The 24961-nt window shown below is 40.0% G+C and overlaps 1 protein-coding gene across 1 annotated transcript in view; it reads left to right on the forward strand.

Annotated features, from left to right (window-relative positions):
• The window catches only part of GUCY1A2 (guanylate cyclase 1 soluble subunit alpha 2), a 167455-nt gene that overhangs the window by 83383 nt on the left and 59111 nt on the right, over positions 1-24961 (forward strand). The window contains exon 5 of the mRNA XM_049823385.1: positions 19130-19615. Within this exon, the coding sequence (XP_049679342.1) occupies positions 19130-19615 (486 nt within the window). The remainder of the gene's footprint in view (positions 1-19129; positions 19616-24961) is intronic.

A 24961-nucleotide genomic window follows, 5' to 3' on the forward strand; every position in this document is an offset into this window, starting at 1 on the left:
AGGCAGATAAGACTTTTTTTTTAGAGTAAATGAAAACAGAATCTCTGGCTAGAGAAGCAATAGATCTTGTGTGGTTTAGTTGATGATCCATCAAATTAAAGAACTTTCCATGTTCTGCAATTGGATTTAGAAAGAAATAGGAGAATCCTGTAAAATGTCAGAGTTCTGAAATAGATGTATATTTATTGAAGCACTTAAAATTAAGAAAGATTAAAGAAAATCAAACTGAAACTTGGCAAAAAAAGCTTTTTCTTTTGCATTTTGCATTAAGGAAAGAAAAAGCATCAAGTTTGATGGCAGTTAACAAGGCCAATTTGTGGAAGCAGCTATAAATCAAGTGCTGCTTTATTACACTGCTGCACATTTGGAATAAATTGGGTTACTGCAGTGGGCATTATTTTGAATTTGTACTACTGAAAATGAGAATATGATGTTTCCTGAAATCACTAGCCAAACTTTAAGAGGAAAACCAGAAATTAGTAAGAAGAAGAAAAAAAGGAAGAGAGAAAAAATCATGTTAAAATCAAATGTCAAGAGATTACAGTAAATAAACTAGGATTACTATTCTTATTTAGTCCTTAGTCTTATTTCATTAGGTTTAAGTTCTGCCATTTATTGTGAATGATATGAAAGAAGGAAAAAAGAATCAAAGCAGGCTGGAGAAAAGTGTAATGACTGAACAGCGTTAGAAAAGCAAGCTCCTTTTCCAGATTAAAGATGTTTTTACCAGATGATACAGACAGCAGATTGTTGTTGATTACCAGTATAATGAGAGAGAAGATATTTGGAAATTTGCCTTGGATGACTTGGAGGATTCAGTAACCAAAGAGATGAAACTAGATTCTCTGAAGGCATTAGGAAACCCCTAATGCTATGGGCCAGAGTAAAAACTCTTCACTCCCACAGCTGAACAAAGGCTAACACCAGTAATCCCACTAAGGAGTTCTCTATCTGTTTTTATAAGAAAGGGAAAGCAATTAGTGGCTAAATCACAACCAGATTACAGAATACCAAAAATTAGCTGCATTGAAGCAAAGTTGAGAACCTCTCACAGCAAAGCTGCTTAAATGGGAGAGAAGTTCTGGTTTTGCTGTCTTAGAGCTCCCAGTGTGACTTTGTCATTAGCATCCCGTATTGGGGTATTTGGCATTCTAGCTAGATCATTTTGAAGTCCTGATCTCTTCCTCCTCACCTGAAGCAGCAGCTTTTTAGCCTTCCTCAAGATAGCTCTCAGAAGAAACAAACAGTAACAAAACCACCACCCCCACCCCCCCCAAAAAAAAAAACCACCTCCAAAAAAACCATAAAACCAAGCACCTCTCCTCACCCACAAAATACATCAGCAGCCTTAGCAACTTAGTCTGGGGTGTCTGGTATTGGTCAGTAGCAGACAGTGGGCAGGAGAGTAGGACCATGGATTAGTCTAATACATTAAATTTAGTACTGTAATTGTAGTGTTACCACAGTGCCAGTACCAAATACATTATCAATCTCTTTTTAAAAATAATACATTGTATTCCAAGGTTGATGCATGAATAAGCATAGGAAAATCATTACTTCTGTGTTAGGAATTCAGACTGGCTCATCAGAACATGTGTAAAGCTGATACAGCTTGCCAAAGACAGGCTGTTCCTGGAATTGCCTGTTTAACGAGAGTAATAGCACAGCAGCATCAGCATGAGAAAGTGTGGCACGTAACATTTGCTGGTCTAACTAAGAAAAATATGGTCTGATATTACCTGTGTAGATGTACAGCAGTCAAAATAAAAACAAAGAGGGGGAAATCACTTTAGTGTTGTATCACATACCCACCTTTTTTTGAATATAACTGCTGAAGAGGAAATTGTTTCTGTTAATTACAGCTCAGGGTATAGTAACCCATACTGACAACTTCCTTAATCTGAGAGAATTTTGACATTTCACAAATTTTTTCAAAATTCTGAGACAAACATAGATTTTAGAATATAGTATTTTTCTTTCAATAAGATCGAAAGTGTTTGTTTCAGAAAAACCATTCGTTTTATATTTTATCACTTTATTTATACTCATGATGGAATTGAAGAGTCTTGAATTTGAGTCCATATTTTGTTTTATCCTTTGGTTTAATTAATGTATAACCATTGTTATAGACGCTCGTGACAAATTGGAGGAGCCAATTTGTATTAAATAAAGGATTGAATTTATTAGCAAGTGATAAGAGAGCAAAACAGCGCTGGGCGGCCGGGGAGGCAGTGCTACGCCAAAAGCTCGCAACTTTCTGTTATAGTTACATTCTTTTTATACAGTTTATGCACCCCTCCCTTGTCAATCTTCACCTTGTCTTGTTTCTCCCTTTTTTTATCTTTGCTCGTGTAGGTTCATTATTGGGCGGATTCGGTCCATCTTCTCAAGGGGAAGTGTCTTTTTGATGTAGAATGTCTTTTGTTGTGGAGATATGTAGTCGTGGTAGAGTTAATCCCCTTATCTAGTAAATTATAGCTGTTGTCTTTCTCTTCCTTATCTAGTAAGTTATATTTGTTATTTTCCTCGTGACTTTTACGCAACAGTTAAGCACTTGGGTTTTCTTTTTTTTTTATACAAAGCATTCGTTTAATCACAATGTGTGTCTTCCCCCTTCCCAATTAGTATGTAAGTAAATTATCATATTGTTGTTTTAACACCATTAGCCGAATTGATTCTATTCTGCTTTGAACAAGGGCTACAACTTTTATCTAAAATACACGGACCAAAGGTCAAGATTAGCAGTAAGACTTTTAGGGGTAATTGTGGAGAATGTCTCTACCCCCATGTGCGATTTCATGAACAAAGTTAACCCGTTCATTACAAACCATGAAATGTTTTGCTTTCCTTGAATCATCATTTCCTGACACAAAAAGATATTTTGCCAGGATATTTCTGACTAGCTACTGTCACTCTTTAAGTATTAAGGATACATCTATTAGTCTTATCTCAGGGGGGACTGTATTTGAGGGTGGCTGAACAGCTTGCTAAAGTTAGCATTGTTGGAACTGTGTGGCTACAACAGCTTTGAATATGAAACTGTCACCAAATATGAAACATTGTGAAGTTTAAAATATATTCCTCAGATATATTGCCAGATTTCAATTCTCACTCCGGAGGAATTAATTTGTGGGTTGTTTTACTAATGAACTTCAATGTTACAGTTGCTTCTGGAAGATTTATTCTGTTACAAACTAAAATATCTGGAACAATCTTGCATCTCTAAAGTTTTTCATTTCTTGTGTGATCTGATTTTAATACAAAATCAGGAATTTTAACCTGTGCAACAAGAATGTCCTGATGTAACATGTTAAATGTTTAGGCACTGTGAAACGGCAATGCTGTTGTTATTTCTTCTTGTGTGAATCCAAGACAATTCTCCTGACCTCAGTGGTTTACATAGATGAAACTCTCAGATGTGACCAAGCTCTGCAGAATTTAGGCTTCTGGTGATCTAAAGTGGGCGAGACAGTTCTGGGCATATGGAAACTGATCTCTGGAAAGCTTTCACAAAATAAGCCTTGATTGAATTTTTATATTGACTTCAATTGTTAACTGCTTTTGTGAAATACGAGCATTAAGATGTTGTGAACCTTTGGAGTAAGCAGGGATGGTGTATTTTATATAAGGTCATCAAGATTCAAATAGTATATAATTTCATAGCATAGAAAAGAAGCTGCAGTGTAGTTCTCTACGTCGTAAAGTTGGCTGTTTAGCCATTTATTTCACTAGGTCAGGATTTTTACTCTGGGGACTTAAATGTAATTGAAGTGCCTTGGTAATTTGTGGTCATTTAACATATTTCAGTTGGGTTATTGTGTGTGAAATACAAAGGTGTTTTAGACTGACTGAGGGGCCATCGACCAAAGCAGAAAGGAGAGAAAGAGATTTCATTCTTCCATCTTTACACAAGTCACTAATACATTAAAATGAGTTTTGGTAAACAATGCCTTATTTTCTTGCCTGTTGAGCAAAGGGTGTTATTTCCTTTCACAAACGTGTGTGGGAAGAAATTGGGGAAAATGGCTAGTTACACTGTTTAGCTATGATTGACAAATCATAAATGTCATCAGAGAGTTGTTTATGCCAGACTGTTCCCATTTATTATAATAAACTGATGCAATTTATACTGGTAGTATATGTTGGTAGATATAACCTGGAATCTTTTGTTTCCTCCAATAAGAGGTGAATGTATTTTGATCATTTGAGAAAGGAGGGATTTTCCACTCATTTGCCACCCTCTGTCCTGGAGCATGCTGCTGTCAGAAACAGCAGCCCCATTAACTTCATACGAGTTCAGATTAGGCCTTTTCATTGCTACAGCTCGGGACCATCCTTCCTGGAGAGCCATGCATTTTTAAAGCAGTTGGAAAACTTCTTTGAACAAAAGGTAACGTACTGTCTTGTAAAAGAATTTGTGTCTTAACACAGAAATAGGCAGTCATCAGTCTGCTTTTCTGTGCCATTTTCTCTTACCTGAAGCTGGGTAATCATTTTCTCTCATTTCCTCGGTGAATACAAGAATATTTTCTCCTTTTCTTTTAAAGAAATCAACTGATCTGTGAATAATCCCATTGATTTAAATCAAAAGACTGTTGCAGTATGATTAAGAACTGCTAAATTTTACTGTCCCTTTTTTGAGGGGTGATTATTGTTCTGATGGAATACTGTGCAAGAAAAGATTATTTGGGAGAACTGGCTTATTTTTACTTGTTTTAATGTTGTAAACAAATCATATGATTATGCATGAGAATCTGAGGTCCTATATTCTGTTTTCCTAGCACATCAACCAGTGTAATTTTGATGGTTAGAGTTTTATTTCATAGAATTGTCACCTTGATAGTGCAATAACATTTAATATTCCTTCAAGTTCTCTATATACTCTTAATACCTTTGTAAGTGATTATGAAACATAATAAAATAATAAAAATGAAACATTCTGGAGGACACCATGTCTAGCCAAATATTGCAAATTATATTTGAAAACTAGGGAAAGGTTTCTGGGGTTTATGTTTGTGTTAGTTCAAGTACCACAAAACATAAAAGAACAATGCTCAGAACAGTGGATGGGATTTCCGGTGTAAATGTGTAGGAAAAATCTACATATTACAGTGCACTGCAGCACTCTAGCAATATCTGGTATCAGTGCAAAATAATTTAAGACAAAACTGTGTATTACTAGGCCCAACATTGGCCTCATTGCTTGTTGAATCCAAGTAGATCATGACTTGTGCTGAAGGAAGTGGGTATTTAAGTGTGTCTGTGCATGTAAGTGAAATAAGCCTATACCATGTAAGTTTACATGAGTCAAAGACAGGCCATGTAAAGCAAAACCCAAATAAATAATGAAAATGCACTGCAACTAATGAAAACACATGTGGCAGAGAAAGTAGGTACTACAGATGCTTAATAAAACTTAGCCTTATGGTGAATCATCACCACAGAAAGCTGCAGATTTTCAGGTGAAAACTGGATAAACTGAGGTAAACTAATTTCCATTAAGAGAATCTGTTTTCTTTTAGGCTTTTCTCATGGGGTCTTTTTCATGAGAGATTCTAGGCAGGGTCCTTTTTCTTTCAGGTTCTACTGAAGGAAGATCATCAAGGAGCCCCCCTGCTCCTATGACCAAGGGTCAGGCAGGGTCCTTAACAAACTCAGCAGGGACTGAGAAGAGGAGGGGACAGTCCCTGGGGAAAGCTTCCTGATGATGCTGCAAAAGTTGAATTACAGCTAAGGACAGTGTTAGGGGTCTGTATTTCTACAATAACACCCTTGGATGTCGTGGCGCATTGACCTGGGCTGGACACCAGGTTCCCACCAAAGCTGCTCTATCACTCCCCTCCTCAGCTGGACAGGGGAGAGAAAATACAGTGAAAGACCCATGGATCAAGATAAGGACAGGGAGATCACTCAGCAATTACCATCATGGGCAAAACAGACTCCACTTGGGGAAATTAGTTTAATTTATTACCAGTCAATTCAGAGCAGGACAATGAGAAATAAAACCAAATCTTAAAAACACCTTCCCCCCACCCCTCCCTTCTTCCTAGGCTTAACTCCACTCCCAACTTTCTCTACCTCCTCCCCCCAAGCAACACAGGGGGACAGGGAATGGGGGTTGCGGTCAGTTCATCACACATTGTCTCTGCCACTCCTTCTTCCTCAGGGGCAGGACTCCTCACACTCTTCCCCTGCTCCAGTGTGGGGTCCCTCCCACAGGAGACAGTCCTTCACAAACTTCTTCAACATGAGTCCTTCCCATGGGCTACAAATTCTTCACGAACTGCTCCAGCATGGGTCCCTTCCACAGGCTGCAGTCCTTCAGGCATAGACTGCTCCAGCGTGGGTCCCCCGTGGGGTCACAAGTCCTGCCAGCAAACCTGCTCCAGTGTGGGCTCCTTGCTCCATGAGGCCACAGGTCCTGCAAGGAGCCTGCTCCAGCACAGACTTCCCGTGGAGACACAGACTCCTTCGGGCATCCACCTGCTCCAGCGTGGGGTCCTCCCCAGGCTGCAGTTGGATATCTGCTCCACCATGGACCCCATACCTCCATGGGCTGCAGGTGGATAACTGCACCACCATGGACCTCCCTGGGCTGCAGGGGGACAGCCTGCCTCACCATGGTCTACCCCATGGGTTGCAGGGGAATCTCTGCTCTGGCGCCTGGAGCACCTCCTCCCCCTCCTTTTTCACTGACCTGGGTGTCTGCAGGGCTGTTTCTTTCACATATTCTCAGTCCTCTTTTTGGCTTCGGTTGCTGTTCCACAGGCTTTTTCCCCTTCTTAAATATGTTATCCCAGAGGCACTACCACCATTGCTGATGGGCTTGGCCTTGGTCAGTGGTGGGTCCATCTTGGAGCTGGCTGGCATTGGCTCTGTTGGACATAGGGGAAGCTTCTAGCAGCTTCTCACAGAAGCCACCCCTGTAGTCCCCACTGCTACCAAAATCTTGCCACACAAACCCAATACAGATGTGGTGTTGGTTTCAAACAATGTGATGAGCGGGAGGGCCATCAGCCCCTTCCATTTGCAGTAACAGCACTGCATCTAGCCTGAATATGTCTGGAAAACTTTTGTCAAAGCCCCTTCCTGGCTAATGCATGCCATGTAAATATCTACTGCCTTTGAAAATATAGCACACAGTTTCATATTTCTATCAGATGGCACAGTGTACTGTTGGGTTTAATCGCCTTTGTTGAGATGTGATACAAGTTGATGCTGCTGAATGTGGAGCAGAAATATAATCATTGCCCTGCTCTCAGCAGTGGCAGGATCACTTTAGCTCCTGAAGGAATTCCTTTTCGATTTTTCACACACTTAGACTCAGCAGCATCTCCTTATAATGTTTTTGGTTTGGTGTTTGTTTTTGGTTTTGGTGGTGGTGGTTTTTTATATTTACAACACAATACTCCAGGAACTGTTTAAAAACTTCCCAGTCAGTAGTATGGGGGACTCAGCAGTCATGAATGTGAAGGAAAGTGCTTCTTACTCTTCCAAAGGGAAGAGATACACAAAGTGTGAAATTTTGAAAGGCATCTAGATCTTATTCTTAAAACTTACTTTTGAAATCAGGATTTTAGGCTTAAAGGCTTTAATATTCAAAGAATCATAGGAGTCAAAAAGCTGAAGACTGCGGAGCTGATCAAATGCTCTGCCCTTTAGGGAATTCACAGCTCCAAATTAGCTGCAGGTCACTATTTGCATAAATTGGATGAAGTTGGTCCTGTCGATGTGTGTACAGACAGCTTTTCATTAGCTCCGCTCAGTCTCTTGGCCTATCCTGGGTAAGCTGGCCCTTATCCAAAAGCAAGGTAGTTGTGTTAGCATCATGCTGTGCCTGAGCAAATATTTTCTGCTTCTCAGCAGGGTGCTTCAGCCAAGGCAGAGCACTGTGCTGGGAGGGTCCTGTGATTTCTGGGGCTGGGCTGGCTCCTGGCTCCACAGCAAGTACTGAGCAGTTGTGCAAACCTCCCCTGAGGTACCCCATGACAGAAATCCGCAAGTTGAGTGAGGCACTTCCTAAGGCAGTTCTCAACATTTTTAGACTGATCACTTCCCTTTTCCTTCTTTGCTGTAACAGCTGGGCCTCCCATTTGCATCACACTCACACTTGCCCCATCCCACCAACCTCCTCCAGGCTTTGGTGGCCCCAAGGCAACAATGCTGAGCAGCTAAAGCCTTGGGGACAACTTCGTATTTCTCTCCTGTTGTTGGCCTGGGTCATTGAAACAACTTGCTTTAACTGCATTCTTTAATTTGTGCTAGGATGATCAGGGCAACAGAGACCATGTTTTGGTTTTAAAATAGCACCTTCTACCTAATGATTTTAATTTCCTTTGTTATCATTTCAAGGAAAAATGAATTAATCGCAGTGAACAAAAATGGAAGCTAAACATATTTTAACGCATAGAGAAGTGTGAATATTCAGTGTATCTGGCTGTTCCCTCTCACATTCTATATATGTTCTATTTATAATTAAGTTAAAGGCATTTTGTTGGTTTGTTCGCTTTTCATTTCTTGATGGGTTGTAAAATAAATACCTTGTAGAATTTCTTAAAAATGACACCCTTAACCTGGAACTACTAAGCCAGGCCAATGCATTCTTCCCAAATTCAGGTCTTTAACATGGCCTGTAAGAGACTCCACATAAAGATTGTCTTTTACTGGTACATGTCAAATATGGTAGCTAATAGAAAGTTACGGATGAAAGGTCTCCTAATGCAGTAATGTAGTGTCTTGAACACACTGAAAAAAATTAAACCTTTTAAAGAAAAATACAGAAAATTTAATTTTAAAGGCCTGGTACAGTTCCCACTAAAACCAGTTGGGTATATTTACAATTACTTTGGTGAGAGGTATAATGGTTCTTTCTAATATCTAACTTCAGAATGATTGGACTGGGAAAAGAAGAAATTTCTTCTCCTGGTGTTCTGAAAATTTATACTGCACAAAGAGATCAGAATTGATTATTCTCATTATCAAATTCTAATGATAGACTCTTTTATCAAAGATGCAAAAGTACTTGATATATGGGATAATAAAGAGAAAAACAAAGTTAAAATACCAACAGAAGACTGCACATCTAATCAGTTTCCTTGGTGTGGTGCTGGCAGGAATTTGGAGTTGATTTATATACTTAAGATGAAATAGTGAAAGAGTTGGAGCCTTCAAGTCCTAAAGGAGAAAAATGTCTGCAAGCTAGTTAGTGCATGGGCTAAGAGATCTTTTAATCACAGGAATTTTAACATACCTAGGTTGGTGATGAAATGTCACATCTCCTAATGGTTGCTATATGTATGTTCCACACAGATCAAAGGGGAAAGCTGTTTCTGCTGCTCTTTGCCTGCTTTTCTCTTGAATAAATATATATTCTCATTTAACCATTTCATTGCATTTCGGCAAATACCATTTCCACAAAAAAACAAACTGACCTGGATCTGAGAAAGAGAAATATTTATCAAGAAATATCACAGAATGAGTAAGAGTACTTCCTGCTAGCAGGTCATCTCAGGCAGCTGAGGTGGATCATGTTCAAACAAGAAGCTTTTGCTAGGAGCTGAATACTGCTAGTGGAAGGACTGGGTGCAACACTGATTTGTGCACCTGCACAAATCTTGTGGTGACAACAGTAGGAACTAGTTAAAAAAGTAACAACACTGTGGAAAATGCAAGCCTTTCCACTGCCTTCAGTGTACTGGCACATTTATCTGTAATCTTGCTTCGTTGACATTGATAGAAATAAAAAAAAAATTGGTCTTTAACAAACTAACAAATAATATTTGTCAATTATAAAGGTTTTTACAGGCATGGGATAGAGATTTGATCATGTAAGTATATAGACCGTTTATGTTTAACCAGATAGATAGTCTTGGTGATCTTAGTTCTGTCATTATCCTGAGTGTTAAGTCGAGAATATTGCAGTATAAGCTTAGTAGAAAAGCAAAGGTGTGATTTGGTGTGTTCACACAACGTACAGAAAAAAAGGGCCCAGTTCAGAGTAGGGTCTCCAGGGGAGTTTCAGCCCCTGGTATTTTTTTAGCTTTGGCATGACTTCACACTGCTGTATGGCAGCTGTACCAAAAAAAAAAAAAAAAGAGGTCTAGATGTATGGAGCAGGATGAACTTTCAGGTGTTATAAAGACTGAGCCCATCTTTAGTGTCTTTCAGTCAGCTACTACTGTTGTGCATAACTCAGCTGTTCTAAAATAATTCAAAACAAATCAGAAGTGATGTAAACAAAAGGTAAAAATAAAACAAAATATTTGTTTTAAACCAACAAAATGTCCTAACTTAAAGATTATCTTAAATTATTCTTATTAATTCACATTAGACATGTTATAAAAAGATTTCCCTGCAGATGCTTTGACTTTTTGTGAAATTGGGTCTAGTGGAATGCACTGAGCATTATCTTGCTCTGGGTGCTGGTCATTATGATGTTTCTAAAAAAGAAAGAGTGATACAAGGTTTCAAAGAAGCATTCGAGCAGACAAAGGTACTTAATGATGGTACACTATCTTTTATTCAGAAGTGGAATTTTCTGCTTGTAATTCAGCACGTTCGGAGCTGTCTGTGTAAAGGCTAACATGGTAAGGACCAGCGTGGGAACCATTAAAGCCAGTGGCAAACCAGAGACTTGCCATTATGTGTGTTGAGCTTACCCCCACGAACACCCACCTAGCTGGGGGCCAGGCTGCAGTACAGACCCTTGGACCTGCTTTTGGGGCAGGAGCTGTGGGCTTTTCACATTGTCTCCAGGAATCAAGAACTGAAACCACAATTTCATCTTTTTTCACAGATTCTTTCTTCCCTCTGTCCCCACCCCACCAAAAGCAAAATATGTTGTTTTGAGGCTCATAACTTTGTTACAGGATTTACAAGATTTTCTTTTGACTAAGTACATTGTAAGAGGTGTGCACAGAAGAAACCTTTGGAAGTCAAGGAATAACTATTAATAAATGATATGATAATGCATATGAATGTTCTTAAAATATAAGTAGGTGCAGAAAAAGACATCAAAACTATTGTATTAGAGACTATACCTATTAATTGGGCATAATTATTTCAGGTAACTTAATTGTAACAAGCATGATTTTTACCTCTGTGAAGTTGGCAAACTGAATGTGCATTTGTGTCACCGTCCACCCTCACTGCCTTGTCAGAGTAATGGAGATTCGTTTGAACTGAAGAACCAACTCTTCAGAAGGCTTTAATGACTTTCTCAAATGTTACATTCTTGTTTTCTCATTCACCATCTGTTTTTTAAAATGGAAAGAAAAATGCAACAAAAAGAATCCATTTATTTTTCCCAGGAAAGACTTAAAATAAGAAGTAGTGTTTTAACATACATGCACTGAAAATGTAGTGTAGTTCTCTTCCATTTGTCTTTCATAAACACAGGGAGAATATTAAATATGGGAAGTTTCCCTTACGCTTTGATTATTTGTTGTAATCAAACTGTGTGGGATCGTAAGCACAAAAAAATTCATTTTTCTTTATTTCAAATGCAAAATTAATGCAAGTGTGTGGCTTGGGGACCTCCTGTTTGGAGCATGTTTATTGCTACCACCATTCTCACATTTCTGTCAAGTAGCAAGGCTTCTGGTTTTCAGGAGTTTTTTAAAACAGGCTCTTGGCTGACTCAAAGTTATGTGAAAAAATGGTGAAATATCCCATAAGCTGGAACATTCTCAGAATCTGCAGCTTCTCAGAGCAGTTAATCCTCCTGTCCATTTCAAACTTTATGTCAAGAATATGAATCTCACTAAGAAGTTGCATGAGGCTCCTACAGTCTGTAACTTCAGGTGCTGTGTACTGAGAGAGAACAGAAATCCTAGAGTTTCGAAACCCCACCATCCATGAAGAGCCAGGCCAGCTCCACCCGATTGCCAGAAGCAATCTAATTAGAGCATTGGAGAGAAAGATCTTAGGCTAAACAAATGGGCATTTCCCCAAAAATTGTTTTCACTGCTCTGCTCCTGACAAATACAAACTTTTTTTTAACCCTGATGCTGTAAATTTGTAACTCTGTGTTGTTGGAGTAAGGTGACAGCTGTATATCTGTATAGGGTATCCTGGCTTTTAATAAAGCAGCAGAGAGATGTATTATCGATACCTAAAAATCTACAGCACTAATGAAAGTGTGTGCAACCTGAAAGCAGTCTTAAGGGATTAAATAGATGTTGCAGTGAAAAGAAGAACATAGAATCACAGAATATCTTGAGTTGAAAGGGACCCATAAGGATCATATCGAGTCCAACTCCCTGCTTGTCACAGGACTAGCTAAACTAAACCATATGACTAAAAGCATCGTCCAGATGCTCCTTGAACTCTGACAGGCGTTTTAGGTAAAATCTTTTCTGGGATGCTGTCAGGGTACAGCTGGGGCCAGGGCTCCCTGGGTGCCGGGAGCCATGGGGGTCCCCAGGGTGGACAGGCAGGGCCTGGCAGCCAGTGCATGTCCCAGCTGCCCAAGCCAGGAGTGGGACAGCCTGGGGGCAGTCCCAGCACCAGGCATTGGCACCTCCCTGAGGATGTGGAAGGGGAAAGGCCAAGACTGGGCTGGGCCTTGGGCCCACAGGGGTGGGCCTATGGCCGGGCAGGGCAGGGCTGCGAGAGCTGGAGATCCGTCCTACTGCAGCATCACTGAGGCAAGGTCTGACAGCCCCTGGTGGCTGACATGGGGTCCTGGGCTGTGGGCAGGGTGGGGAAAGCCCTGGGGGACTGGGCAGGGACAGTCAGGCCAATCATGCCTTCAGGACCCTGACAGATCGTTTTTAAGTATATGAAAGTATTTATTAATGAAAAAAAATCCAATCTCATCTCAGTGTGTTGACTTTAAAAGGGATTTTGAAATGATCTTGGAAACACTGGTGAGTTTCTTCCTCTTGTTTTAGCAACTGCCTTTTGTTCCTCCGTGCCATGCAGCCTGGCACCAGCACCTCGTCAGGCTGCTCTCCCCATCTGCCGTGTTGCGTTCACCCACTCGTCTGCTTGGGAGCATCCATGAGGGAAACTGACTCAGGCATACATAGGGTTGAGTTACGGCTCTCTGCTACATTGTGAAGAAAGGGGTTCCTTTGAACAAATCATTTTCCCATGTTTTTTATGCCTTGGGGCTAGATTTATCTTGGACTAATCCAAGGAGCAGTATGGAGTACCATCTTAAAAGCAATTTCTATGTCTTGAAGCAAGAAAGGAGACATTTTAAATCATCACGATCTTTTCAGGTGTAATCCACAATTTCCTTTTGTTTATCTAGTTGCTTTGACAGACTAATGTGCTAAGGATAGAGCCATCTCCTTTACCTCTTCCCCTTTCACATTTACCTACAGATGACTCCATGCTTTGTTTTGCCATGCATACCTATGCTTCATGTGGAGAAGGTCCTATCTAACCCTAATTTGTTTGCTTTTAATCTGCCACACCCTTACTCTTTTGATATCAGGAAATCCCTTTGGAGGTCCAAGTTTACAACTGAAAGGTTTTAATGGTTCTCTCATTGTCACTCTCTCTCTTTTATGTTATAGAACATGAATGTATTCCCACCAAAGTTCTGGATTTCCTAAGGGTGGGTTCCCTGCAATATTCATGCTGCCATTCTGTGTTTACAAGGTGTCTACAATGTACAGAAAATGTTAAATTTGGTCACTTTGGTCTGGAGACTGTTGCACATTATGTAACACCCCAGGGGTTTCTATAAATAACCAGAAATTTGTAAGTCACTTTGCTGCTGTGTGGAATAATGTTCTTTTGACAATGCATTGAGCTGGAAATCCAAACCTGTAAGCAAATGCTGAGAATTATACATTTGTAAGAACCCAAGCATATCCTGAGTTGTGCTGAGCAAATGCTGACTAGTTCATTCAATTGCATTAGGCATCGATTGAAAAAATTCATTTTTGTGGAGATGATATATATTTCTCTTAGCTTTTTCAATAAAACATAGGTGTAATGGAAGCTGGTGTTTTGTTATGATTTTTATATTGAATTTAGATACTTTTTTATTTGTCTACAGGTAAGATAGTGAATCAGGGCTTCATTTGAATATGAATTTTTCTTATGTGCATGAATCTTTCTCCACAGTTAGTTCTGCTGGCTGTGGCTCTGACTTATCCCACTCCACAAGCAGAGCTGGTGTATTGGAGAGGTTGTAATGGCTGTTCCTTTTTCTCTGTTTAAGGTCAGGTGTTCTGCCTGTGTTGGTGGTCAGCCAACCACAGAGCAGGGTTAACTTTACAGGCATACCAAGTTTTTGTTTAACTAATTTAATTGAGATTTGGAGCATTTAAAATACAAATCTGTTAGACCAGTAGAGGACTTACACTTGTACTACCCCTAATGTAGTTATATAATGGCATTTAGGTGTCTTTAAATACACAGGAATATCTTTACTGCTGTGAAGTAAGTTTATTCTGATAGGGTGAAGACTCATCTGACCAGCGTAGGCATCTATGTCCAAGCCTTGTGCTCCCTTTACAACAGAGAAATGTAGGTATTTCTACACATCGGACATGATTCATTTAACCCTGGCTTAGACGTCTTACACAGATTACATGAATTTTATTCCAGAAGCACCTGTTTCTGTTGTAGACTGTAAAAAGAGGAGTAACTAGTTGTAAACTGAGTGAAGCCAAGAATTCCACACTATCCACACTTGCACTACATTAATTGTCCCACAAATAAGTTGTGTAGTTTCTGTTTGAAGATAAAGTGATAACCTCCTACCTCTCTCCTTCCTGTTTCCACCTAGATTTCTGTTAAGTCACGGGTTCATTCTTCTGCTTCCCAGCAAGACTGATCACCTTTGGCAGGTCTCACAAATCTCTAGTAATGGAGAGTCCAGCTCTTCACCTCTTGATGTTTCCATTCTCACTGTCCCTATGAATAAAAGAATATCCCACGTGAAACTAATTTTTTTTCTAGTTTGAGCCCTTTAGTTCTTGTCCATTTCACAGTCACAGAAGGTTGAGTTTGGAAGGGTCCTCTACAGATCATCTGGTTCAACCCCGTGCTCAAGCAGGGCCACTTAGAGCCAGTTACCCAGGACTGCGTCCAGACGGCTTTTAGGTATCTGCAAGGATGGACACTCCACAGCCTCCCTCAGCAACCTGTGCCAGTGCTTGGTCACCCTCTGTAAAAAAAGTGTTTCCTGATGTTCAGAGGGAACCTCCTGTGTGTCAGTTCGTGCCCATTGCCTCTGGTCCTGGGCATCACTGAAAAGAGCCTCACTCCGTCATCTTTGCACACCCCCTTCAGGTATTTATGTGCATGGATAAGATCCTCCTGAGCCTCTCTCTCCTCCAGGCCAAACAGTCCCAACTCTCTCAGCTTTTCCTCATAGGAGAGATGCCCCAGTCCCTTAATTACCTTTGTGGCCCTTTGCTAGACTCTCTCCAGCATGTCCATGTCTCTCTTGTACTGGGGAGCCCAGCAATGAACACAGCACTCCATGTGTGGCCTCACTAGTGCTGAGCAGAGGGAAAGGATCACCTCCCTCGACCTGCTGCAGCACTCCTCCTAATGGAGCCCAGAGTACTGTTAGCCTTAGACACAAGGGACCATTGCTGGCTCATGTTCAACTTGGTGTCCACCATGACCGCCAGGTCCTTTTCTGCAAAGCTTTTCCCACTGGGTTTGTAGAACAGTCTGACCTCTTTGCATCAGCTCTTAGTGTATTTGAAGAGTTTCATATCCCCACCCCGAGATTTTTCTTCTTTGGGGTAAACCATCAATTTTTTTCAGATTTTTTTGTAGGTCATATTTTCTAGACCTTTCATCACATTCATTGCTCTTCACCAGCCTCTCCAATTGATCCACCTCTTTGTTATACCAAAGAGGAACAGATTTGCCCATCTGGGGCCTGAATACTAGTGATCAGAGCATAAGGGTTACTTCCTGTGTTTTGCAAGCTATATTCTTGTTTACGTAGTCCTGTATAGTGTTTTCTTTCTTTCTTAATGACAGCATGACTTGTTGGCTCACATTCATCTGTTCCACTATGTAGACTCTGGGCCATCTTCTTAGGAATTGTTAGCCTGCCTATTTTTTGCATCTGATTATTTCTGCCTGAGCATATTCATTGCCCTTGTTTTGAATTCTGTTTTTAGCCCATTTCTCTAATTTAAGAGATTTTTTTTTAATTCCAATGTTGTCCTTCACACCTGCAGCCCTTTTTCTAGATGTGTCACCTAGAAACATGACAAGCAGAGTCATTACATTTCTTTCTTGAAGTGTCCTGTTCCCTTGTCCAGTGCTAACAAAATGCCCTAAGCCCCTGACTGCTCAAATACTTGGGAATATCTTGCTGAGACAGTGCCATATATCCTACAGGACAGTCAGAGAAGTGAATCCAGCTGTTTTAAAATCTAGGCTAGCAGCTGACTGGAGACTATGTCTGCAAAAGTTTCCAAAAATGCTCTAAAACCCCTCAACCATGTTGAAGCAGAGGCTCAGTTCTCTTGGGCAGAACAACAGGTTATTATTAGTTAGGCATTTTACAGGATTGTCTGTGTCTTCTATTGCTTCTCACACATAAGTCTCAAAGTGTGTTACAGGGTGGTCAATATCATTGTTCCTGCTGTGCTGAAATGCCAAATAAGCACTCAGAGTTGATAATTTGCCTGCGGTTACCCAGAAGCAGAGCAGAGGACTCCAGAGTGGCTGTTTAGTACGTTATTCACTCAATCAGTGTTTGCTGAGAAGACTCCACCAGGGGAAGGTTGACACAATATATTCACAAGGACAGAGATCACATCAAAGAGTTTAACACCTCAAATTGACAAAGGCAAAGCAGGAGCACAGAGGGATGCATTAATTTTCTTCCAGTCTCACAGCAGGTTAATGGAAGAAACATGGCTCCAAGCCAGGTGCCTGGCCTTGCTGACAATCAGCCCACCCCCAGGCTAGGCTGGCTCAGCAAGGGTCTGTGGTCACACTTTCTCCTCCTGAGCTGACACCCTGTTTTCACCTGACAGTGGAAGAGAGAAGTGATAATATGAGATACATTTATTTTGCACACCAGTGAAGTTCTAGGCACAGAACTCTCTGGCAAAGGGGAACAAAATAAGAAGAGAATTTAAAAATGCTGTACCATGTATTTCACATTTGACAATTTGTACTTCAGAGTTAAAACAATTTCATATGTGGCCTTTGAAAGCGTGAGGCTGCATGCATGAAGAAAGTACCTATTTCCCTTATGTTTTGAGCAGGGAGCTATATGTTTTAAAAATTAAAAAGAACAATTAGTCTTGGAGCATTAAATCTGCCCATCTAGGTAGCTGACTAGCTTTCTTACAGAGATGGCTGTCCCAGAAAGAAGCTGAGGAAATCAGGCTTAGAAATGTAGATATTAGTAGGTGTGCGGGAACATAAATTAGGAAAATTGACAACCTTAATTACTTTCATTTACTTTCATTTGCTGAGTTCTCAGGCTGACATCAGAAGTTACATCTGTCAGGTTGTTAGCAGGGTGGGGTATGGAGGCAGAGGGGCATGGGGACAGGATAGGCTCAGTTCCCATTTTGACAGTAGGATCTGCAACGACAGCGTATTATCTGATGTAAGAAATCCTTAATAGAAACAGGAGCTTCCCAACATCTCCCCCAAATATGGAAAGTACCATGTAGGGGTAGCTGTTAGCTCAGCAGCAGCATGTTCCAGGAATCAGGGTGCTTAAATCACATCATTAGTACAGACACCTCTGGATTTTCTGATTGAGGTTTTCCTATTTTACTTGGAAGGATAATGGATGAAAGGAGGATTAAATGATAAAGTGAATCATGTGAGAGTGAGGGAATGCCTACACAATGAAAGAAAGGGTGACTGGAGGAGACTGGAGATTGTGTGGAATAGAAAAATACAGATTTAAGGCATTATGGTGCCTAACACTGTGCTAAGATGCACAATGTTTTTGTATTGTGCCTTTTTTGACTACGAGATCCTTGGGATAAGGACTGTGGTTTCTTTAGATCACCTAGCACAGTATTGCCCTGGTCTTTGTGCATTCCTGGAATGAAAACATTGACAAAGTTTTTCATGGCAGAGGTCATGGCAGGCTGTATTTACAAAGACATCCAGTTTATCCAATTGAATTATTTTCTGCTCAAACAAAACATGTTCATCTTAGCTTTCTGTTTGGTTGGTTTTGGTTTTTAAATGCTATATTCAGGTGAGAAATGTCCTGCTGCAGTATTTGACAGTCACTTTTGTGTGACCTGAGTAAGTTACAAATCAGACTGTATGTAGCCCCAAATGTTCAGTCTGGTAGTTTTGTGCTTGACTGCCATCATGGAGCAAGAGGTAACAAGCCAGGGCCTCATGGAGCCAGAGGTAACAGCCACTGGACAGCACTCAAAACATCTAGCCATTTAAGAGGCAAATGCAAAATCTATAAACCAGTGTGACGAACCACCTGCTGCTCCTTTCCTACTGTTCCTTCTTCTATTCTGCAAATAGGAATTACATGAATCTATATCACCAAGAAATCTGCAGACTCTAACAGAATGTCAGCCTTCAACTCTGCTGCATGTATGAGAAGGCAAATAGGAAATAGGAGCACTGGTACACTTTTCCCATGCCATTCATTACTTTATGGAGTTCTTTCTCATATCTGTTCTTATTTGATTCCTCTATAACATGGCCACATTTGACTTAGTAGCTGTTTTTGCTGAAAAAGAATGGAAGCTACTTCACCATTTCACTAACTGGCTTTCACATAGTTGTCATTTCCCTTTAAGTTTTTGCTTTTTATAATTTATAGCTAAGTAACAGACCTGCCCTGGAATTTTCTTTTAAGGCCAGGTACCTTCCAGGAGCAAGATTTAGAAGCATTATTTACACACCATTCTGAGAAATACATGTTATTGTGGTTGCTTTCTTATTTAATTGGGTTGAAATAGAATCCAACATCTGATTTGGGAGTACTTTTGTATCAGTACAGGCTATTTTCAGACTCACCTTGGTGAGTAGACTGTGTGAGTCTCATTGCTTGAATAGGTGAGTGTAAGAGGCTTCTGTATAAAAGGCTACAGTTTATTATTTTAGCTGAGGGAGGAAAGATGGGGAAAGTAGGATGGGGATCCACACTTATCAGCTCATTTTTCCTTTTCTAAATTCTATTTTTATTTTGCAGGTCATGGAAATCAAAGGACAAATGATTCATGTGCCAGAATCAAATTCAATTTTGTTTCTGGGTTCCCCCTGTGTGGACAAACTCGATGAACTGATGGGGCGAGGCCTCCATCTTTCGGACATACCTATCCATGATGCTACTCGCGATGTCATATTGGTTGGGGAGCAGGCAAAGGCCCAAGATGGCTTGAAAAAGCGAATGGATAAGCTGAAGGCAACGCTAGAATGCACACACCAAGCCCTGGAAGAGGAGAAAAAGAAAACAGTAGATCTTCTTATTTCTATTTTCCCTGAAGAAGTGGCTCAGCAGTTGTGGCAGGGGCAGCAGGTTCAGGCCAGGAAGTTTGATGATGTCACCATGCTTTTCTCGGACATTGTTGGCTTCACTGCTATCTGTGCGCAGTGCACGCCCATGCAGGTTATCAGCATGCTGAACGAACTCTACACACGGTTTGACCATCAGTGTGGATTCCTGGACATCTACAAGGTAACAGCCTAAGTCCTAAGTTAGCAAAATCTAATTGAAACTAAGATAGAAAAAAATCCCAGTAACCATATTCCTAAATTACAGACTTTCCCTATAAAAAAGGAAAGGCAATATTTTTGTTCTGTGTGAAAAAAATCTGAAATATGCCCATTGAAAATCAAATACTTTGATGCTGAGCTGTCATCATGGTTCCCCCATATGCCTCATATTCCCATTTTCCTATAGGAATGTACACCTCTTGTATTATAGCTTGGTTTCCTTTAGGTGACACATCAGCCACAGTGTCCTAGGGATGATGAAATGCACAGTGATAATCCTAAGCCAAGCTGCAGCACCTGGAAGGCACTCAAATAGTTTCTGTTTCAGCTGAAACTTGAATGGTTTAGGGTTTAGCCACTTACCTTTCCCCTGAAAGAATTTAAATTTTCCATAAAGAGCAGAGCATTCACTAAAAAAATGTTGTGAAAGTTTTAAACTTCCACTGAAAAATGAGAACAGGACAGCATATGTCCATTCATAGTAAATGGAATGAGTGGACATGGCACTGGGCTGCCATGCTCCTTTACTGCTCTGTGGAAAAGGAGATGTCACATGTGTTGGTCCTCTTACAGCCCATCACCTTCACTTCTTTTCAGTGGATTTGGTGTCCAGTATTTATATTCTTATAACTGAATGCACCCAAGAAAAAAAATGTAGTTGTAAAATTATATATTGATTTCATTTTCTGCCTGAGGCTTGCAAACTGAATCACCAGTTTTCAAACTGTTTCAAATAGTATTTGTTGATAGGCTATAGAGAAAAGGTCTTCACAACAGTGCTGTCCATTTCATTTTTAGCCTGCAATACACTTTAAAAGGCATCTCAAAATATTATTTACCCACCTAAATAATAATTGTGGCTGAAAAGTTACAATACATACCACAGATAGAACTGAACATGGTATAGATTTAGGTTGGTAGGACAGTATACCAAGGTAAAAGATCACACTTAAATTTAAGTTTTGTGCTCCTGGGCTAGGCGTTTGTATTACTAATGCTCAGAAGCCAAAGGCCATGCTGGGAGAGGACTGCAATGGAAGGTACCAACCTTTTGAAAATTGTTACAATCTGAAAATTGTTCTGATATAGTCAGAAAAGATTGGAAGTTTGATCTTTGTTTGTATTAATCTGATGTTGCTGCACTGGATCTCGAGCCAGCTCTGAGAACAGGATTTGAGGAACTTCTGACCTACAGTCAAGAGTGATATCTAATGACCTTGTTTTACATGCTGTATCTGGTCCATGGGTGTAGTTAGTGTTTTCCCAGATGATTAAATTTTAGTTAGCTGTTTTGAGGCATTCAGGACATTCTTTGTTGAAAACTATGGTTGCATGGGAATAGGAAATAAAGTATGTAAAACTCTATGACCTGTTTGGAAGGAAGGTTGGTTGAGTCCTGTGAGAACACTAAGAAGAAATATTTATACATATATCATTAATATTATATCATTTAGACCACAGCTTTCTGCCTTTCACCTCGCTTTTTGCCACTTTAGATAGAAAGATGTTGCTGTATGAAAATAGTCTCCTGACCAGTGAAATAAGATGACAGCTGCTGAGATAGGCAAGATAAGATTTATGCATTCAGAAAAGGAATAAACACTCCAAAAAGTTAAGACCCCTATGTAATTCTATGAAGAGGGAAAAAACAAACCTATTTTTCCATGGAAGGATGTCTTACACCTCTAACACCCTTTCTCCACTGTTACTGCCTTAATATAGCCAGTTCTTTCTCAGATCCTTTCATCCTGGGTTTTTCTCCATCTCTGTAGTCCCCATGTCCCCTGAGCCTCCCTACACGTCCCCTGCTTCCTTCCACAGCCCACCAGTGAGCAAGAAGGTGTGCACTGTGGCTATTTTGGAGCTGTATGTACCTTTTTCTCCCCCCCCCCCCCCCCCCAGATCTTTTTTTCGTTTGTTTTTTAAACAGAAGTCTAAAAAAGTTACTGTGAAGTTAAGTGAAAATGACTCAGTTGAGCATTACAGAAAGACAAAATTTGGGCAATGAACCCTTTTCCTTAGAGAATCAGGCTTAAAAGAAAATGATAATTCTTTTGAAAAAGTATTTCCATTTTAAAATAAAAATAGCTCGTATGTTTATATCTTTTTCATTTGTTTCAGATGATATTCTGCAAGCTAAGTTTATTGCTAGGAATGATCACCACCACAACAACTATAATTTTAGAAATTATTGTCAGGCAGTGAATTTTAGATCTGTAATCACCAGTATTTGTAACCACAGCCTGCCTCTAAGATATACTCCTGTAACTAGGCTACTGAGGTTTATCATGTGACCTATATATATACATCAAAACAGATCAATTTTCAGATTTGCTTGTTTTTAAGCAACATGGCATAAATAATTTGCAAAGATTGTTTGGTGAGTCGTTCTGAATACCAAATTCACTGATTTGTAAACAGAAAATTAAGCAAAATTAATTAAATAAATTCCATGCTGTAAATTATTCACTCAGCTTTACTGTTACAGCATTTTGAATTCAGAACCTTGGTGCTTCTAATCTTGGACTCAGACAATGAACGTAATATTTTCAATTGTCTCAAACTATTCATTCAAGGATGTTTACAGAGAAGTATGGCACAGAAAGAAGAACAAAGATCCTTGCGTTTAACAAGTCAGACATAGAGGGCAAGCATAATGAGCTGTTGGATACAGAATAAGAAATTCTTGGAGAGGGCTGCAGGGGTATGAATTAGACTGAAATATCTTGGAAATGAAAGTAAGTAGCTATAACTGATGAGATAGGGAAAGGATATCCAATGGATGGATGCGTAGGTAAGAATGACACAGGCAGATGATGGGCTCAGAAAATGAACTTCACAGCAGCATTTTGAATGGATACCAAAGGCGACAGATTACATTTGTCCAGGCTGAAGGAGAACATTGCAGTAATTGAGATGCACAGTGATACGAGTCTGGGTGACAGTTTTAGCAATCTGGAAGAATCTGTGTTTTACAGAGTGAAACTTTAGAAGGAATCTGCTTACATATAGCCTTGATGAAAGATCAAGAGGGACACTCTCGGGGTAATCACAGAAGGGAGAGGATGTGAGAGAACTGAGACCTGGCAATGCATTTGGAAACTGGTGCTGCTGTCTATTTGGGCGAATTATATTTTGCTTGGAATTGAGGAATGGGAGAAAAAGATGCTGTTAAGCAGGGAGTGTGAATCAAAACAATGTAGATGCAGATGCTTGGTAAACTAGTGTCTGTGGCCATGCAAGTAGAAACATGGGCTCCAGGAGTAGAAGTAACGGGAGAGAGAAGATCTCAGTAAATTTTGAAAGCAATTGCTGTGAGTAAAGTATATACTGGTTGGCCTGACTGTTTGTGTCTTTGTTTTGACCTTTTTTGCTCTGTATCTGAGTTCCCGTTGTTTATGAGCCAAGTACTGGGAAATGATGCTTCAGCTAAATCATCTCTTTATCAAATAAGCTATTTAGATATGCTGCAGCCATGGCTACTGGCATTTAAAACTTAACCCTGGAGACTGAAATTTTCCCTGCTTAAGATTCCTGTAGCTTCTGTTTCTCCCTCCAAGTAATATGTCTTTGATACAGGATAATTTTAAATATTTTTTTCTTGTTGAGTCCTTTTGCCTGTGTAGGCCTGCTTTCTCAGCTCTTTTCCCCTCAGTTTCCTTTCTGAAACAACCCCATTCTCCTCCCTTGCCCTTTAACTACTGTGTGGATTAAAGGCAGCATGTACTGTGGCTGGTTTTTTGGCCATGCCTGCACTGGCTGGGTGGCTATATATGCTGGCTGGGTAACACAGTAACGCCAAGCCAAGTAGAGCAGAATCAGGCCTGCTCCTATAGGTGTTAGTTTCTTTGTCCTTTCTCTGGACAGTGCAGCATTTGTCCTTGAAGATGCTTGCAGATTTCCCCCTAACACTAAACTTCACTTTCTGTGAAGTACTGAGTCCCACTTTCCATGTCTAAGCAGGGAGTCCTAAGTATTTTCATCAATGAACTGTTGTCAGCTGCCAAAATTTCTTTGCTATACCTCTTTATTGTCAAAATTTTAATTGAAAGTTTATTGAATATTTATTGAATAAGACAATGTAATTCCACAGGTTAATTTTATAGTTAGAATTCACAACTTCATTATGTGAACTTCTGCTTTCTTTTTGGTTCCATTATTTGGCTAAACTGATGCTTTCTCTGAGTGGTGCCACACACATGCCTCAAAGTCCTTTAGCAGCTTCCTTGGGGTTCTCTTTGGGTATTATTCCTGGCAACATTATTTCACTCACTTTACACTGAATGATACTATTTTATTTTTTTCTGAATGATACAGTTAGTATGTCAGATCTTCATTTTCTGATTTCACACACCTAACTCTGGCTATAGCCTTTATTTTTGCTCATTGTAAAGACTTGAGACTAAAAAAGGGTGGAAGTCTGGACTGTTCTGCAATCATTTGAGACTGCTATTCACCAGTTCTGAAGAATGTTGTTTATATTGAGGTTGTGATACAATGCTTTTAGGAACGTAATTTAAGCTTGTGTTTTTTAAATATATCACTTTACATTTTTATATTGGTAGTTTAAGTTGCAGAAATCAGTATTTGTTTTACAGAAAATACCAGTATTTTCTCAGTGCCATGACTATCCCTCTGAAATTTGTACGTATTCATATGAATGTTCATAAGCTTACTATCAGTGCAATAATGACTAAAGAATACTGCAATGGCAGGGGTCATGAGCTTCAGACTGTTCTGACTTTATGTTTCATAAGTTAAAAACCCTAATCTCCAAGTTTTCCAGTAAAAACTATGGCCGCTGTTTTTGTCTTCTTTCTTCTTGGCCTCTGGCTCTGCATGAACTTGCTGGCACACAGGTGTTTCTCACTCCAGTATGAAGTCAGGGGCACCTATGTTTTTGGGGAACTCAGGATTGTTCTTGGGTTAAGTTAGAAAAAAAAAAAGAAACACGAAAGATTCCTTGGGCTTTCCCTGCAGATCTGGTGTATCACCACCCAAGAGCTCCATGATATTTTCAGACTTCCCATTACTTTAAGCATGTATTTTTCTGCAGCCTTTTGGAGGATTTACATTTTTTGTCTTTAGGAAGATGTGCAAATAAAGCAGGCAGACAGGTAGGCTTCAGAAGAGTTACTCTTTACTTTATAAACATACAGACCTACACAAAGCACTAAAACACCTGTGCATGTTCCCCTGCTTTAGGCCATTCATCACCCAAGAATCCTCTAAAGCGTCTAGGACTTCTGCTTCTGTATGTCATTTCTTCTTCAAGAATACCATGCTTGTATATATTTCCTTCTCTTTT

This window comes from Accipiter gentilis, chromosome 19 (assembly GCF_929443795.1).
Source record: "Accipiter gentilis chromosome 19, bAccGen1.1, whole genome shotgun sequence".
In the NCBI taxonomy this organism is placed as follows: Eukaryota; Metazoa; Chordata; class Aves; order Accipitriformes; family Accipitridae; genus Astur; species Astur gentilis.